Here is a 15,622-nt window from a genome sequence, read left to right on the forward strand (position 1 = left end):
TACCATCTTAAAAAAGCATTTGTGTGTTTAGGGTAAGCCATTTTTTTTAAGTTGATACTTATAAATACACATCCGAAATATTGATACGACGATAACCATCAGCTATATCCTTCCTCGTTTATTTAAGCGCTCTTACAATGTCAATAAGAATGGCAATACCACTTCCTCCTCTCCTCAGCTAAGTACCACTCTTTCAGTGCACATGAGAATGTCAAACATGTCATCATCCTAACCAAACATGCCAATACAACCCCTCCCTCATTCACGTAGCGCTCTTTCAGTACACATGAGAATGTCAAACATGTCATCATCCTAACCAAACATGCCAATACAATCCCTCCCTCAGCTACGTAGCGCTCTTTCAGTGCATATGAGAATGTCATCATCCTAGCAAACATGCCAATATCCCCTCCGCCCGCTCCCTCAGCTACGTAGCACTCTTTCAGTGGACATGAGAATTTCAAACATGTCATCGTCCTAACCTCACATGCAATACCTCCCTCAGCCACGTCCTACCACCTGTCTGTGCGCACGGGTGACGTGCGCGGTGCCGGCACGGATGCGAACGTGTACGTGATCATTCACGGGGAGTCTGGCGATACGGGCACACTTCAGCTCCGCCTGGCGCAGAACACCAAAAACAAGTTTGAGCGAGGCCGCACCGATAAATTCACTTTGGAGGCTGTGGATATTGGCAAGGTACATAGCTGTCCTAATAGGGGCCTTCAGGTGGACGAAAACGGCGCACTTGCAAGATTTCAGTGTGTGCTACGACATTTTTTTTCTTTTAGTGCGCAAAAAAAAAACCTAACCTCTTCTTCGTCTATCTGTCGTTGTTAATCTTAAGGTTCATATAAAGCTTTTTTACGCTTAGTGGTTCGGGGGGTCGTTTGATTAGAATACAAAGATAATATTTGTGGTTATGGCGATGACATCGTTAATGGTGGTCCTTATGATGATGATATTTCGAAACGATTATAGAGGCCACGACAATAAGATGATCATGATAATGATTATTGTTATGATGAAGATTGTAATGCTGGCGATGATGATAATAATACGAGGATAATTATGATTACGATAATGATGAATATCATGCTGACTACGTCTCATATTACTGAGACGACGACGATGATAAGATGACGATGATAAGATGACGATGATGAAGTCAAAGATTGATGATGAAGTCAATGATTGATGATTATGAGAACGCTGATTGAGTACTTTCTTCTGTTACCAAATAATAAAGATAGTCCTTGTGGTTTTCTATAGGTCCAAATGTTGCGTATCGGCCATGATAACAGCAAGGCAGGTTCAGCCTGGTTCCTGGAAGATGTGGTCCTGGATATCCCATCACGCGGCGATCACGTGACATTTCCCTGCCACCGATGGCTCGCGTCCGACGAGGATGACGGAAAGACTGAGCGAGAACTATACCCTAGCGAGTACCAGGAATCTAGTCCAAGTATGTAGGGCTTATTCATCCCATCCATATATTGTATTTCTCGCACCAAAATAGACACAAATGGTTCCGGCCGTCATGCCACAGAGCGATGAAAAAATGAAAATCGCTGGCTGATTCATAAGCGCTGAATTTCTTCTTTGTTATTATTGTGCCGCAAAAAGCCGCAGCGCGCGCAAGTTGTTTGCCACCCAAAATGTCACGCGACCACCCAAAAAGTCACGCGACCACCCAAAAAATCTGTCTATACTTATTTATACAAATCAAATACATGCCATTACTGACTGTGGTGTCGTGATTGGTAGAAATCCCCTACGAGGTCGTGGTCTATACTGGTGATGTACGCGGCGCAGGAACCAACTCCAACGTGTTCTTGATCCTGTACGGTGAGAAGGGCAAGTCCGATGAGTTCCCACTCCGCAATAAGTCGGATAACTTTGAACGCGCGCAAGTCGACAAATTCAAGGTTTGTGCACACAGATCGTCTCTTGATAGAGGTAGTCGCACACTGGTCGTTTAACCAAAGTACTAATAACGTAGTAGACCGGGCTAAGTGATCGCTTAATAGTGGAACACCTCCTCTTGTGATTAACAGAAAATGCTTTAATTAAGCGCTCACTCGTGCTTGACGATATTGTTTGTTGCTTGCAGGTCGAGTGCGAAGATATCGGCCCGCTAACGAAGATTCGGATCGGCCATGACAATGCAGGGATAGGCTCCGCCTGGTTTCTAGATAAGGTCAGCACTTATTGCTGAAGTCCTGCCAGTGGCGGAATCAAGGGAGAGGTCCCTCCGAAGCATTTGTTTCCCCCTATGTGTTTAATGTATCGATTCCATCCCCATCCCGAGCATTTGTTTCCCCCTATGTGTTTAATGTATCGATTCCATCCCCATCCCGTTTTCGTTATGGTGTCCTCCTACCCTCAGAAAATCGAGGATGGAAGGGCGGTGGGCGTAGAATAGAGGCATCGCCGTTGTGTGTGTCTTACCCTATCGCAGCGAAGAAGGCGTGACGGGGGCAAAGTGTATTAAATCTATGCTTTATCCATTTTTTTTTTACTTCATTCAAAAGGTAGAGATACGGCGATTCAAAGACGAGACCAAAGAAACCCCGAAAAAGAAAACAAAGCGCCGCTCGAGTCGCGATAAGGACGAAGAGGAGGAAGATGTCGAGTACCTTTTCGTGTGCAACCGCTGGCTAGCCAAGGACGAGGATGATGGGCAAGTTGTTCGAGAGCTCGTGCCCGTGGGCGCAGACGGCAAAGCGCGGGCTGGATCACTAGCGGGTAATGGCCAACTCTTCCGTGACGACAAGGCTTTGATATCACCCCCCCCCCCCCTCCCCTACCTTCTTAATTGGACACCTTTTCCACATTAGCCAGACTCTTATCCCCTAAACTAGTTTATTTATTATTTATTTTACTATATCAGCGTGTCAGAGATGTTACAGAATGTTGGCTGTATTATTTATACGGATCCAAATCTACATTCACGGGATATATCCTCTCCTAACCTGAATCTGATCTGAACAACAAAACTTTAAAATAACCATCCACAATCGGAGGCCGATACTTGATGTAAGATTTTTGATTTAAAGTGTATGTGATGCTTGAATATGCCGATGTAAATGGGATGCGTTGTGTGACTTGATCTTGAAGGGGAGTGTAATATGGCGGCGTGATTTTTTTTCTATGCAGAAAACACGTACCGTGTCCACGTGTATACTGGCGATATCTCCAGCGCTGGCACAAACTCCAACGTGTTCCTGACACTATACGGCGAACACGGCGACTCGGGAGAGCAAAAACTCGACAAGTCAGAGACGCATCTGGACAAGTTTGAGCGCGATCATGTAAGTAGAGAACCTAACGTACCAAAACAGGATTATGGCCCCAAAGTTATAAACCTATTTTGGCTAAAATAGGTCTTCTGAGGTGCTGCTGAGGTGCGCTATTCAAACCATTTCAGCCCCATTTTGGTTTGATGCAAAAACGGATACTGCTTTGGTCGAGCGACGTCACTTAACGTCTCTGTTATCTGCCTTATTTTGTCATCCTAGTATCGTCAGGGCCCATCTATAGCATTTTAAACGATTTTATTTGGTAAGCCAAAATTTAAACTGTTTTAGTAAGGTATTTTTAGTTTTTTCGTGAATGAAACAGAAGAAAATAAAAATAAAGGATAGGCTGGACAGAGTCCATTTAATCGTTAAATTTTTCCTACCGACCAGGAGGACATCTTCTCTTTAATGTGCATCAATCTGGGAAACCTCAGCAAAGCCAAGATCCGCCATGACAACAGCGGGCTGAAAAGCGCCTGGTTCCTCGACAGGGTAGAGGTGGAAGACAAGCTTGCTGGAAGTACCACCGTGTTCCCTTGCTGTAGGTGGCTGGCAACGAGTGAAGATGATGGCCAGATCTGCCGAGAGCTGGTTCCAGTAGATGAGCAGGCGTTTAAGCTCGAGAGACAGAGGTCGATCAAGCGAAGGAATACAATTGGAGGGAGAAAAGGCAGTCAAGTGTCTCTAGTGGATGGGGTGGAATTGGAGCATAAAGGTACAACTTGTAATGTGTTAAGGGAGCGGGTATGGGTGGGGAAGAGGATTATGCCATGGAGTGTGTAGTCGGTCTATAGAAATGGAAAAGGGATAGATTGCGATGAAGGGGATGTGAAGATGAAAGTTGTGCTATTGGTACGGTGGTGGGAAGGAGAAAGGGTGAGAGGTGAGAGGGGTGAAGTTGGGGATTGTGCTATGGGATGGGTGTTGGGATATGAAAAAGTGTTGGAGTGGGTTTAAGAGGGAGGGATGGAGATAGGGCCACCTTGTGTGGAGTGGGGTGCATGGACTGCTAAGTATCACCTCAGGATAGTATGGAGCGAAGTTCAGCGCAATGTGGACGGGGCAACCAAGTTTTATAGCCCCCTGGTCTCGAGCTGGAGCAGGGTACGAAAAAATGGGAAGTAACGGAGGAAAATAGTGTGCTAACGAGTTCAGTTCCATAGTGATTTGGTTGATCAGATCCACGACGCCGCCAAGAGGACGCCGCCTCGCGCATGCGCGCACACGCTGATTTTTGCGCGCGTCCCGTCCAGAAGAGGACGTGAAAATGTATGAAATGCCGTCCCGGCGAAAAAAGCGTGGGAGCGCAATCGAAAGTACGCGAGGCGGCGTCCTCTTGCCGGTGTCGTGGATCTAGATTCCCTTATTAGCTTGAGCGGCTCAGCTAATTGTTGGTCGGGAGAGAGTTTTTTTTGCCATTTGCTGTTTTGCAAGCTGTGCCCACAAGTGAGGAGATACCTGTGGTATTTGCTATTGCGTGTCTAATTACCTTGAATGTCAACCAGCACGCACGACTACGTACGAGGTTTCCGTGGTTACTGGTGACGTCAGAGGCGCAGGGACGGATGCAAATGTTTACATCATACTCTATGGCGATAACGACGACACAGGTGAACAGATAATACAATTGGAAACACTTGCGAGTGTGTGTTTGTCTGTAAAAAGGAGCTCTTGCCTCACCTTACCTCGCTCCACCAACCCCGTCTTATATCCGTTCATTTCACTTAATGTCATCTCTATACTCTATGGCGACAAAGACGAGACAGGTGAACAGATAATACAATAGAAACACTCCGAGTACTTGTGTGTGTTGGTCTTTAAAAATGAGCTCTTTCCCTCACCTTACCTCGCTTCACCAACCCCGTCTTATATCCCTAAATTTCACTTAATGTCATCTCTATAATCTATGGCGACAACGACGACACAGATGAACAAAAAATGCTAAGTATGTTAGAAAGCATGCTGGTCTATAAAGGGGAATTTGCCTCATGTTACCTCGCTCATTGCTACTCGTCTCCCCCCTGTCCTATTAAACTTGCTTCATTTGACCTCTAAAATCTCATCTCTCTTGTACTGTGCATCTTTAGCTCCCGTATCTTATTGTTATCACTTATTTTGGTTTACAGGCAAAATTCCACTGAAGACGTCCCAATCCAACAAGAATAAGTTCGAGCGAAACCAGACGGACGTGTTTCCGGTTGATGCTAACGTTGGCGAAGTCCGCAAAATCAGGTATTTACAGTCCCTTATTAGAACTGTACTAGAACACACCCTTCTCAAACCTACTTTACTACCAGAAAGCGCCAGAAAAAAGCATTTTTTTGTCAAAATCAAGGAGATGAATATTAAAGAAAAAAAATTTTCAAGAACGTCCTCCTTATTGTGTATTTTCACCCAGTTCTCTGTTGATACTTTTGGTTACCTATCTCCTGTACCCATCCCATATCACTCACTCATTCAAGGGCGTTGGGAACAGAGGTTGTTTGGTAAATTGATTTAGAAATGACAAACAACGAAACTCCCCTCTGATTTGGTCGAATTTTGCCTTGTTTTGCGACGCGCTCTCCGTGTTCACGTAGATACCCGGTCAAGATACGTTGCGTAATCCGAGCTACTACCCCGTGGCGCGCGAACAGTCCCCGACGCGATATACGAAACGTGCCGTCGGGGTATCTACGTATAAACACGGAGAGCGCGTCGCAAAACAAGGCAATTCGACCAAATCAGAGGGGAGTTTCGTTGTTTGTCATTTCTAAATCAATTTATCAAACATCCTCTGTTCCCAGCGCCCTTGCTCATTATGTAACTATTTGCAGGATTGGCCATGACAACAAGGGGGGATTCGCCGGCTGGTTTCTGGACAGTGTAACCATCAATGTACCCTCACTTGGACAGAAGGCGTTCTTCCCATGCGGTCGATGGCTGGACAAAGGCAAGGATGACGGACTACTTGAGCGAGAGCTTCTTCCTGGTGAAGCCGAAGACGTCCAGGCCTACAGACCACGTTAGTCAAATCTTAAACCAATAGGCAATATGCACTGAGAAATCACGTGATTTTCTGGGTGCCAAACTCGCGTGCGCTCCGGCTTTTGGTGTCAAAATAACAACAAAAAACGCTTACTTATTCAGCGCTTACGAATCGGCCTGAGAGGGCTTATTTTCATTATTTTCATCACTCTGTGACATTTCTGTGTTTCTTTTGGCGTGAGTTTGACAGTCAAAATGTCGCGTTGTTTCTTAGAGCAACTCGCCTATTGACTGCGATGTTCAGTGTTCTGTGACTTGTTCGTCAGAAGTGCAAAACAGCCTCCTTCCTTCCTCTTCTCCACTGAACCACAATGTATCGTGTTCAATATATCACGCTTAGGGTGCCTGGAATAAGTGCCTGGAATTAATGTTTTCGAGTCATGCTTTGCATTTAAAAGCAAGAAGAATTAGATGACCGTTGATGAATTGGCATTATTTTACGTCTTATAACCAAAGTTCTAATCATACTTGGGCAACGTTGGCCAAGTATGAGTAATTGTTTCTTCGGTTTTTAGATCGATCGGTTTTAAGAGCGTTATTAGTGGTCTATCGTGTGTGTTTTATCTTGAAAAGATGTTCCATACCAGATCACAGTGCACACTAGCGATGTTTCTGTTTATCTAACTCGTGTTCTTTTATTAATAGATGTCCCATACGAGATCACAGTGTACACTAGCGATGTTTCTGTTTATCTAACTTGTGTTCTTTTATTAATAGATGTCCCATACGAGATCACAGTGTACACTAGCGATGTTTCTGGTGCCGGCACCAATGCCAACGTGTTCATAGCGCTGTACGGATCTGAAGGCAACACAGAAGACATTGTGCTTGCTGATACTTCAAAAAAGAAGAAGAAAACGTTTGACAGGGGCTCAATTGATCAGTTTGTCAAAGAGGTAGGTCTATTATATCTTGGTTTATAATGTTTTATCCCACTCTACCGTATTGGCAAGGTTTCCGATCAAGCAGCAAAACTCAAAATAAAAGTTATTCAAAAACTGGTGAAATTTTACTTGCCTAATAGAATGACTATTATTTAGTGACTTATGTGATTGTGAGGTCGAAGGTCAAAGTCTTTCAAACTTCAAACTTCCCTTTTTCAGTTTAAAACTCTTGTCTCCTACATGCCATCTATCACCAGGAACAAGGCAGATCAGAGGATTTATTATCATTAAATAATGTGGACCAACCACTCATTTGTTATTGTTTATCAAGGAAATACAACGGTTTATTCGGAAGGAAACTTCAAAATAACAATCTGCGAATGAAGTCTGATACGTTCTTGACAATATTTCATTGAAAATATCTTGGTATCTCTCTTGAATTAGCCGATGATGGATTCTTTGTGTGACTCGAAATTGAGCGGGAGCATAAAATCTGACCGATATCGTGTGTGTTGTATCTCCAGCTGGAGGATGTCGGTGATGTCATCGAGAAGATCCGTATTGGACACGACGGCAAAGGTCTTGGCGCCGGATGGCACCTAGACAAGGTAGAGATCCGTCGACTCCTAGATAACGAGGGAAGCTCCTCTACCTTCACCTTCGTATGCAGGCGCTGGCTAGCAAAGGACGAAGATGATGGCGCCATTGTGCGAGAGCTCGTGCCCCAGAAAGTCGTAGAGGAGGTCGTGACCGAAGACGGGAAGATTGAGACGAAGGAGGTCGATCAAGTCACGCTAGATGGTGAGTCACGTTAGATGGCGAGTCACGCTGTACTGTGAGTCACGCTATGCTGTGAGTCATGCGAGACTGTGAGTCACGCTAGACAGTTAATCACGCTAAATAGTAGCAGTCGCAAATGGTGAGTCACACTAGATCATGTCACGCTATATATTGAGTCACAGTAGACAGTGAATCACGCTACACAATGGTCACGCTAGATGGTAGATATCGTATTAGATGATGAGTCACGCTAGATGGTAGTCATCGTAGATGATGAGTCACGCTATATGGTACTCGTCTTAGGTGATGTGTCACGCTAGAGGGCTAGCCACGTAGAACCACGCCAGCTTCTTAGTCACGCAAGATCTGGGTCACGCTAGACTAATGCAAGTCATATTATAGGAAATTCCATCCTCCGGAATTTGCTTTATGGGTACGAGGATGATTGGGTATGGACACGGTACCCTTACTCCCTCTTGTTTCATTGGTGGGAGGATGATTGGGTATGGACAACGTATCCTTACTTCCTCTTGTTTCATTCTCAGTACGTAAATACCGAGTGCATGTGTTCACCGGTGACGTCAAAGGCGCAGGGACGGACGCTAATGTCTACATGACCATATTTGGCGATTACGGCGATAGCGGGGAGCGGCAGCTCAGCAAGTCGTCGACCTACACTGACAAGTTCGAGCGCGGACATGTGAGTCTTTATTGCTTTATTAGAAGCCTCGAGATGACTGCCTCGAAACTTTCACTAGAAATGACACGCGTCATTGGGATCTTCCCGGCTTTCACAGGTGTCCAAGTTTTCTGTTGTTTATATGTGACGTCACTCGAAACCCACTCCCCAGCTCCTTTTGCCTCACGACCAACCACAGAAATCCCAAACAAAAAGGATGGGACTAGTCTGTGGACTCTCTACATTCAATAATATTAGCATGAAGCAGTTTGAAGTCTGATTTAGACAGCACGATTTAGTTGTATGCGACACTTCACAACTCGAGTCGTAGAGTGTAAATCAGCCTACGATTCCGCTTCGATGTTCGACTGCGAAAGTCGACCATCGTGGGTAATTCAGGGTCGAGACATGTCGTAGACAGGTCGCATACGACTAAATCGGCCTGGACACCACCCTAAGGGCATACACTTAATATAACTTTTTTTCATTGAGCCAGTCTGTCGCCGTACAGCATCTGTATAAGTTGAACAAACTGTTCGTTGTCTTGTCATAAATTTAGGAGGACATCTTTACCTTGGAGGCGGCCGATCTTGGCAACGTGTACAAGATCAAGTTGCGCCATGACAACTCCAAACTAAACCCGTCCTGGTTCGTGGATAAGATCGAGATTAAGGACATGGAGACGGACCGCATGTATCCATTCATCGTGGAACGCTGGCTTGCTAAAGGGAAAGAAGACAAGAAGATTGAACGCACTTTATACGTTAAGGGATATGAGGTAGGGCAGACATGGTAGTCAACGAACTTGCCCTTCAATGCTATGGTCCAGGCTTGAACCCTAGCTATACGATATAAGGCTTAGAGCCCTGTTTAACCTGTGTAGCAAGCGCGAAGGGCTGGGAGGGAAGATAATGCGTGACTAAGCCGTATTCCAAACTAAGCCTTAAAGAGCTATACGCTGTTTGGCCCAGAGTCGATCCATGACACCCGAATGTGAGCCATTTTTTTGTGTGTTCCCTTCTTCAGGAGAAGACTACAAAGACTCATTTACAATATTTACTTTAGGGACACTAACGATTATTATAGCAAAGCTGCATTCCAACGCGCGCTCTTATTGGCTAATTTATATTTATAGTATGGATCATGCATTTTTCGATTGCTTGCAAAACCTAACCCTTAGTTTTACTCTACCACAGGGTGACCGTTCGACTTTAGGAACAATGAGCATGCGATCCCTCGGCCGTGAGAGCCCGCGATCCTCTCCTCGGTCCAGTCCCCGCGGCAGCCCTCATCACTCTCGCAGGGGAAGCAGAAGCTCGTTACAACAGAGTACCGAGAGTATTGCGCATGCCAGGCGCAGCTCTACCGCTGATGAAGTGTTTGTGAAAGAGCTTAGCGATGGAGGCAAGAAAACACCGGACGCTATCAGACCGAGTAGGTTTTTAACCTTTTGTTACTGTGATTTTCCGTATTCTGCGAACCTTGGGAACTTTGGGAATTGCTAAAATCTTTAAACTCCCGTCAGTCAGTCTTTGATTCCTGACGGATTTCTCTTTTTTACCCCCTGATTGGCCAACGATCGAAAGCCGTTTTGGCGTTGTTGTCGTTGCTGCTGTTATAGTTTTCGTCGTCGTCATTGCTGTTGTTATTGTCGTTGTTGTTGCTGTTGTTGTTATTGTTTTCGTCGTTGTGGTCGTTCCTTTGCTGTTATTCTTTTCGTCTTTATTGTTGCTGTTATTTTTGGCGTTGTTGTCGTTTTTCTTCGTTATTCTCGGTATTGTTGCTGTTGCTTTTGTTGTCGTTATTGTTGCTGTTGTTGTTACTGTCCTTATTGTTGCTGTTTTTGTTATTGTTTTCGTCTTTGTTGTCGTTGCTGTTGCTTTTATTTTTTTCGTCGTTATTGTTGCTGTTATTGTCGACGTTGTGGTCGTTTCTGTTGCTGTTATTGAAGTCGTTATTGTTGTTGTTATTCTCGTTATTGTTGCTGTTGCTGTTATTGTCGTTATTGTTGCTGTTGTTGTTATTGTTTTCGTTGTTGTGGTCGTTGCTGTTGCTTTTATTGTTTCCGTGGTTATTATTGCTGTTATTGTCGACGTTATTATATAACGCGTTATTATGTAACGACTCCTTGCGCTTCCCTCTAGCGATCCCGTACACCATCCGAGTGACGACCGGTGATGATCCCGAGGCCGGCACGGAGGCAAAAGCGTACGTCGTGTTCATCGGAGACGAGGCTGTGACGGAGAAGATCCCGCTGGAGCTGATGCAAAAGCCAGGCTTTGAGCCTGGGCTCACTGAGACCTTCTCGGTGGAGGCAGTGGACGTTGGCAAGGTAGAGTTTCTTAAGGTTCCATTCACACTGGAGCGAAACATTACGCCATTGGAGCCAGTGGGCGTAGGTAAAGCAGAGTTTTCTTAATGCTCCATTCACACTGAGGGCTAAACATTACGCCATTGGAGCGTAGAGTTTCTTAAGGTTCCATTTATATTGGAGCGAAACATTACGCCACTGGAGCAAGTGGATATTGGCAAGGTAGAGATTTTTAAGGTTCCATTCACACTGGAGCGAAACATTACGCCATTGGAGCGTAGAGTTTCTTAAGGTTCCATTTATATTGGAACGAAACATTACGCCACTGGAGCAAGTGGATATTGGCAAGGTAGAGATTTTTAAGGTTCCATTCACACTGGAGCGAAACATTACGCCATTGGAGCCAGTGGACGTCGGTGAGGTAAAGTTCTTCAGGTTCCATTGCCACTGAGGGTGAATCATTACGCCATTAGAGCCAGTGGGCTTCGGTAAGGTTTTCTTGATGCTCCACTCCTAGGGCGAAACATTTCAAAGTAGATGTTAAGGGAGATATTTCTTGATGCTGAATTTTAGCAAATATGCTAAAGGGCTTGGAATTAGATATCAAAGTTCACCCATTCAGGCCTGTAGGCTGGGGGAGGAGACTTGCGTTTTTTAAGCCTTTTCATTGAAAGTCCAAATTTATACTGTAGTCAATAAAAGCCGCCTAGCAGCGAAGGATATCCGATATGAACTCATCATGGCTTGAGTCGTCAAGATATATTTTTATTTTGTCTTAGATAATAACAAGGTTCGGTGTGCGTCTTAACCCCGGTTCTACACACTCTTTCAGGGCTTATTTAAATCTTATCTTCAGCGAAGCAATTTCCACTTTTCCACTTTGTTTGTGACAATTCCCAGGTAAAGAAGCTGGAGGTTGGCCATAATGGTCAGGGTCTTGGGGCAGGCTGGTTTATCAAGGATGTCGAGGTAGACGTGCCGACCCTGGGGGCGAAGTACTTCTTCCCTTGCGACCGCTGGCTTTCCAAGGACAAAGACGACGGCAAGACAAAACGTATACTGACCGCTAGCGACGACCAGATGGTCACATACAAACCACGTGAGTAGCATGCTTAGTTTTGGGGAGGAGCTCAGTGATGTCTGTGTCACGTGAAATGTTCAGTGATGTCCCAACCGAGCGAGTAGCACGGATGTGCTACCTGCTGAATTAAACCACGCGTACAGCATGTCTGTGTGGAAGTCATTAATGTCACGTGTTCATTGCGGCCGAAATTTCCTTGGCAGGGTGTACCATGTGAATGTCCCGAAACAGAAGCCAGAATTTAAAGAGCCCTTGTCAGCCACTTCTTTGTTGTTGTTTTTCAACCAAAATTGGAAGACAAAAAATGAGACGAAACCCCCAAATAACCACCTAAAAATGCAGTCTTGTTTCTAAGTTTCTAAATCCAATCGTAAATATTAAACAGCTTCCCCAAATCAGCCGTCGAAAACGGATGCTTTTTCACACTTGGTATTTTGCGAGGATGACAAAAGACATTTCTTTATTGGCATTACCCTGTCTTTCAGATGTCCCCTATGAAATGGAAGTCTACACAGGGGACGTAAAAAACGCCGGCACCGACTCCCAAGTATCTATGACCTTGTATGGGAGCGAAGGAGCAACACCGGAAGTGACGCTGGAGAAAGAGGAATCGCGATTCGAGCGAGCAAACGTCGACGTCATCAGAACAGAACTAGAGAATGTCGGGAAGCTGGTGAAAATGAGGATTGGAATAGACGGAAAGGGGACTCGGCCAAGCTGGTTCCTAGATAAAGTGAGTTTTTCCCAATGTCAACAAATTTTACACATTCGAGCTTTTAAAAATGTCGATGTTGGTACGAGTTATCGGGAGTTAAAATAAGGATGCACTCGAGAATCTATGAACCCGATTGGTTCATGGGTAATGTGGCTAAATCCTGGTCTCTTAAGCCACGCAAACGTTAACAGGCACATAAACAGGAGTTATGCAACTTTCCCGACTGGGATTTGTTTTTATTTGCGCTTATTTGTCCATTCATTTGATACACATAAAACCACAGTGGGTTACCACTCGTGGATTCCCGGAGTGCACCTCTCTTCGAAACAGGTCTATATAATTATAGAAGTCACCTTAATCTCAAATATGCCGACTTGGTGATCTTTGCTCTTGTAGATAATTCTTCGTAACACGGATACGGGCGCCGTGAGCGTGTTCAAGTGTAACCAGTGGCTGTCCAAAGACATGGAAGACGGAAAACTTGTGCGGGAACTGGCCTGCGAGACGGATGGCGTGGAGGAAGACGCCCTTAAAAGTGAGTAGGGTGGCGATGTCGACAGCTGCGCATACAGCCTGCACGTGGAGTTTCATTTGTGCCACGCACTGAAACAAAACTTTATTATCCTTTTATCATTATATAAATGGTTTACGTGAATTATCTTGATAACTTGGTTTACATGTGATGAATAGGATTTCTTTTGTCTATGGAACGATCGGAGGTGCGGCCATTATTACACTGGAACTTCGATTTAACGAACCTCTGTAACGAACTCGTGTTAAAGAACGATTTCCTTCAACCCGGACAAATTCCACCGAACAGATTTCCCCAGTCCCTTATCACTTCGTTAAATCGAGGTTCCACTGTACTATGATTCTCAAGTTTGCTGACCCTTAACAAAAGAAATTCGGCGATTATAATGTGATTTGGTGCATATTGTTGATCTGTATTGATTTACTGTTGTGAATCACGAGTGTTACCTATACTCCTCTCCTAAATGGCAGCTAAAAAGCGTATTCTCTTGTGCAGAGACGACTTACAAAGTGACGGTTAAGACGGGAGACGTGTCTGGGGCAGGCACAGATGCCAACGTGTTCATGATCATCTTCGGCGAAAATGGAGACTGCGGCGAACTGGCTCTTAAAAACTCCGAGACGTACAAAGATAAATTCGAACGCAATCACGAGGACGTCTTCGTGTTTAAGAATGTCTTCAGCTTGGGTAAGGCTATAGCACAGGTTTGTGTGGTATAGCACAAATTTGAACCTTCCATACAGCACTATTCAAGTCCATACTTCCTTGCCAGTCAACACCCTCCATATAGCACTTTTCAAGTCCATACTTCCTCGCCAGTCAAACTCTGAAAAGTGTATGTCTGTTAAGCGGACGCCCTCCATATAGCACTTTTCAAGTCCATACTTCCTCGCCAGTCAAACTCTGAAAAGTGTATGTCTGTTAAGCGGACGCCCTCCATATATCACTTTTCGTGTTTGATGAATGACTCATTGTAAGCGCCCGGAAGGGAGGAGTGGGAATTCGGAAACCGAGGTATTCCTTGAGGTGCTATTTACTGGACTGCGGGCTTGTCGCACTACTTGCTACTTGGATCAGAGCGCAGCGCAGAATTCGATCTCCACCCTCCCTCCCTTGCACAAAACCCTGGTAATTGTTGATTATCCGAATAGGGAGATATTTCTGGAACTGTATATACATTATGTACTCATACTTTACACTCTACCTTTTGCGTTGTTCATGTCTTAAACGACTAGCTCAGGAATTCTGGTTTTTCCATTATTTCACCGCTATTTTTTTTTACCTCTTCATAAATCAAAATAGCACATATAGTAAATATCTGACTATTGCTACTATCTTTTGACGTTTGCTCATATCCCCCCCCCCCCCCCTTGTCACCAGGGGAGCTCTCCAAAGTGCGGATCTGGCACGATAACAAATTCCTGGGCGCCAGTTGGTTCCTGGACAGTGTAGAGGTCCTAGACGAGACCACGGGCAAGAGCTATAGCTTCCCCTGTCAACGATGGCTGGCCAAGGACAAGGACGATAAGAGCCTGTTGCGAGAGCTGCCGTGCGCCAACCCACAGGAGAAGAAAGAAGAAAAGGGAAGCACAGGTATCCCAACAATCATTTTTGCGCACTGCCATGTTCTCGACTCTTTACGCGCCTTGTGATGTTTTTTTTTTGCGCAATACAGCGTATTGAAATAGAGTGTTGCCATTTGTTACATAATCAATAGATGACATAACAATCAAAAGTCACGTGACGCTTTAATTGGCAAACTCACCCCAAAATAACACACAGAAATGGCTGCCGCCATGACGCCAGAGAGTGACAAAAAAAACATTTTTTTTAAAGAAAATAAGTCCTTTCTGAATAAAATTCAAATTTTCTTTGGTAGTTTACGAAGTGACATTGCTGACCAGCGACAAACAGAACGCAGGCACTACCCAAAATGCCTGGTTGGTGATGGAGGGAGAGGAGCGAACGTCACGCGAGTTTGTGATTGAAAACAGCCCTAAAAACAAAGTTCTAAGACGGGGAAACATCGACACATTCAAGTTCAAGTCCAAGCCGCTTGGACCGCTGACCTTCGTAACCGTGGGCCATAGAAAGAAGGAAGGGACAACGGTGAAGGGGACTGGTAAAGATTCGGCTTGGTTCCTTCATGAGGTCATCGTCAGCAATGAAACCAGTGGAACGTATGTTAATTAATTATAATTAATAGGGGAACTTAGGCAAACCGGAATTAAAGGAATTTGATGTTAACGCTTCCGTTTCGCCACAGATTCTTCGCATCTTCAATGCCTAGTGCTAAATATATTCATCATTA

At 44.8% G+C, this 15,622-nt stretch overlaps 1 protein-coding gene across 1 annotated transcript in view; it reads left to right on the plus strand.

Moving 5' to 3' along the window:
• The window catches only part of LOC116618469 (lipoxygenase homology domain-containing protein 1), a 32,689-nt gene that overhangs the window by 15,830 nt on the left and 1,237 nt on the right, over window positions 1–15,622 (plus strand). The window contains exons 22-43 of the mRNA XM_048724845.1: window positions 506–699; window positions 1,273–1,465; window positions 1,768–1,928; window positions 2,114–2,200; window positions 2,535–2,748; window positions 3,160–3,314; window positions 3,693–4,017; window positions 4,808–4,912; window positions 5,429–5,534; window positions 6,119–6,306; window positions 7,047–7,225; window positions 7,738–8,014; window positions 8,539–8,693; window positions 9,232–9,450; window positions 9,869–10,106; window positions 10,817–11,004; window positions 11,884–12,082; window positions 12,550–12,797; window positions 13,176–13,314; window positions 13,807–13,998; window positions 14,692–14,904; window positions 15,191–15,491. Of these exons, the coding sequence (XP_048580802.1) occupies window positions 506–699; window positions 1,273–1,465; window positions 1,768–1,928; window positions 2,114–2,200; window positions 2,535–2,748; window positions 3,160–3,314; window positions 3,693–4,017; window positions 4,808–4,912; window positions 5,429–5,534; window positions 6,119–6,306; window positions 7,047–7,225; window positions 7,738–8,014; window positions 8,539–8,693; window positions 9,232–9,450; window positions 9,869–10,106; window positions 10,817–11,004; window positions 11,884–12,082; window positions 12,550–12,797; window positions 13,176–13,314; window positions 13,807–13,998; window positions 14,692–14,904; window positions 15,191–15,491 (4,276 nt within the window). The remainder of the gene's footprint in view (window positions 1–505; window positions 700–1,272; window positions 1,466–1,767; window positions 1,929–2,113; window positions 2,201–2,534; window positions 2,749–3,159; window positions 3,315–3,692; window positions 4,018–4,807; window positions 4,913–5,428; window positions 5,535–6,118; window positions 6,307–7,046; window positions 7,226–7,737; window positions 8,015–8,538; window positions 8,694–9,231; window positions 9,451–9,868; window positions 10,107–10,816; window positions 11,005–11,883; window positions 12,083–12,549; window positions 12,798–13,175; window positions 13,315–13,806; window positions 13,999–14,691; window positions 14,905–15,190; window positions 15,492–15,622) is intronic.

This window comes from Nematostella vectensis, chromosome 3 (genome assembly GCF_932526225.1).
Source record: "Nematostella vectensis chromosome 3, jaNemVect1.1, whole genome shotgun sequence".
NCBI lineage: Eukaryota > Metazoa > Cnidaria > Anthozoa > Actiniaria > Edwardsiidae > Nematostella > Nematostella vectensis.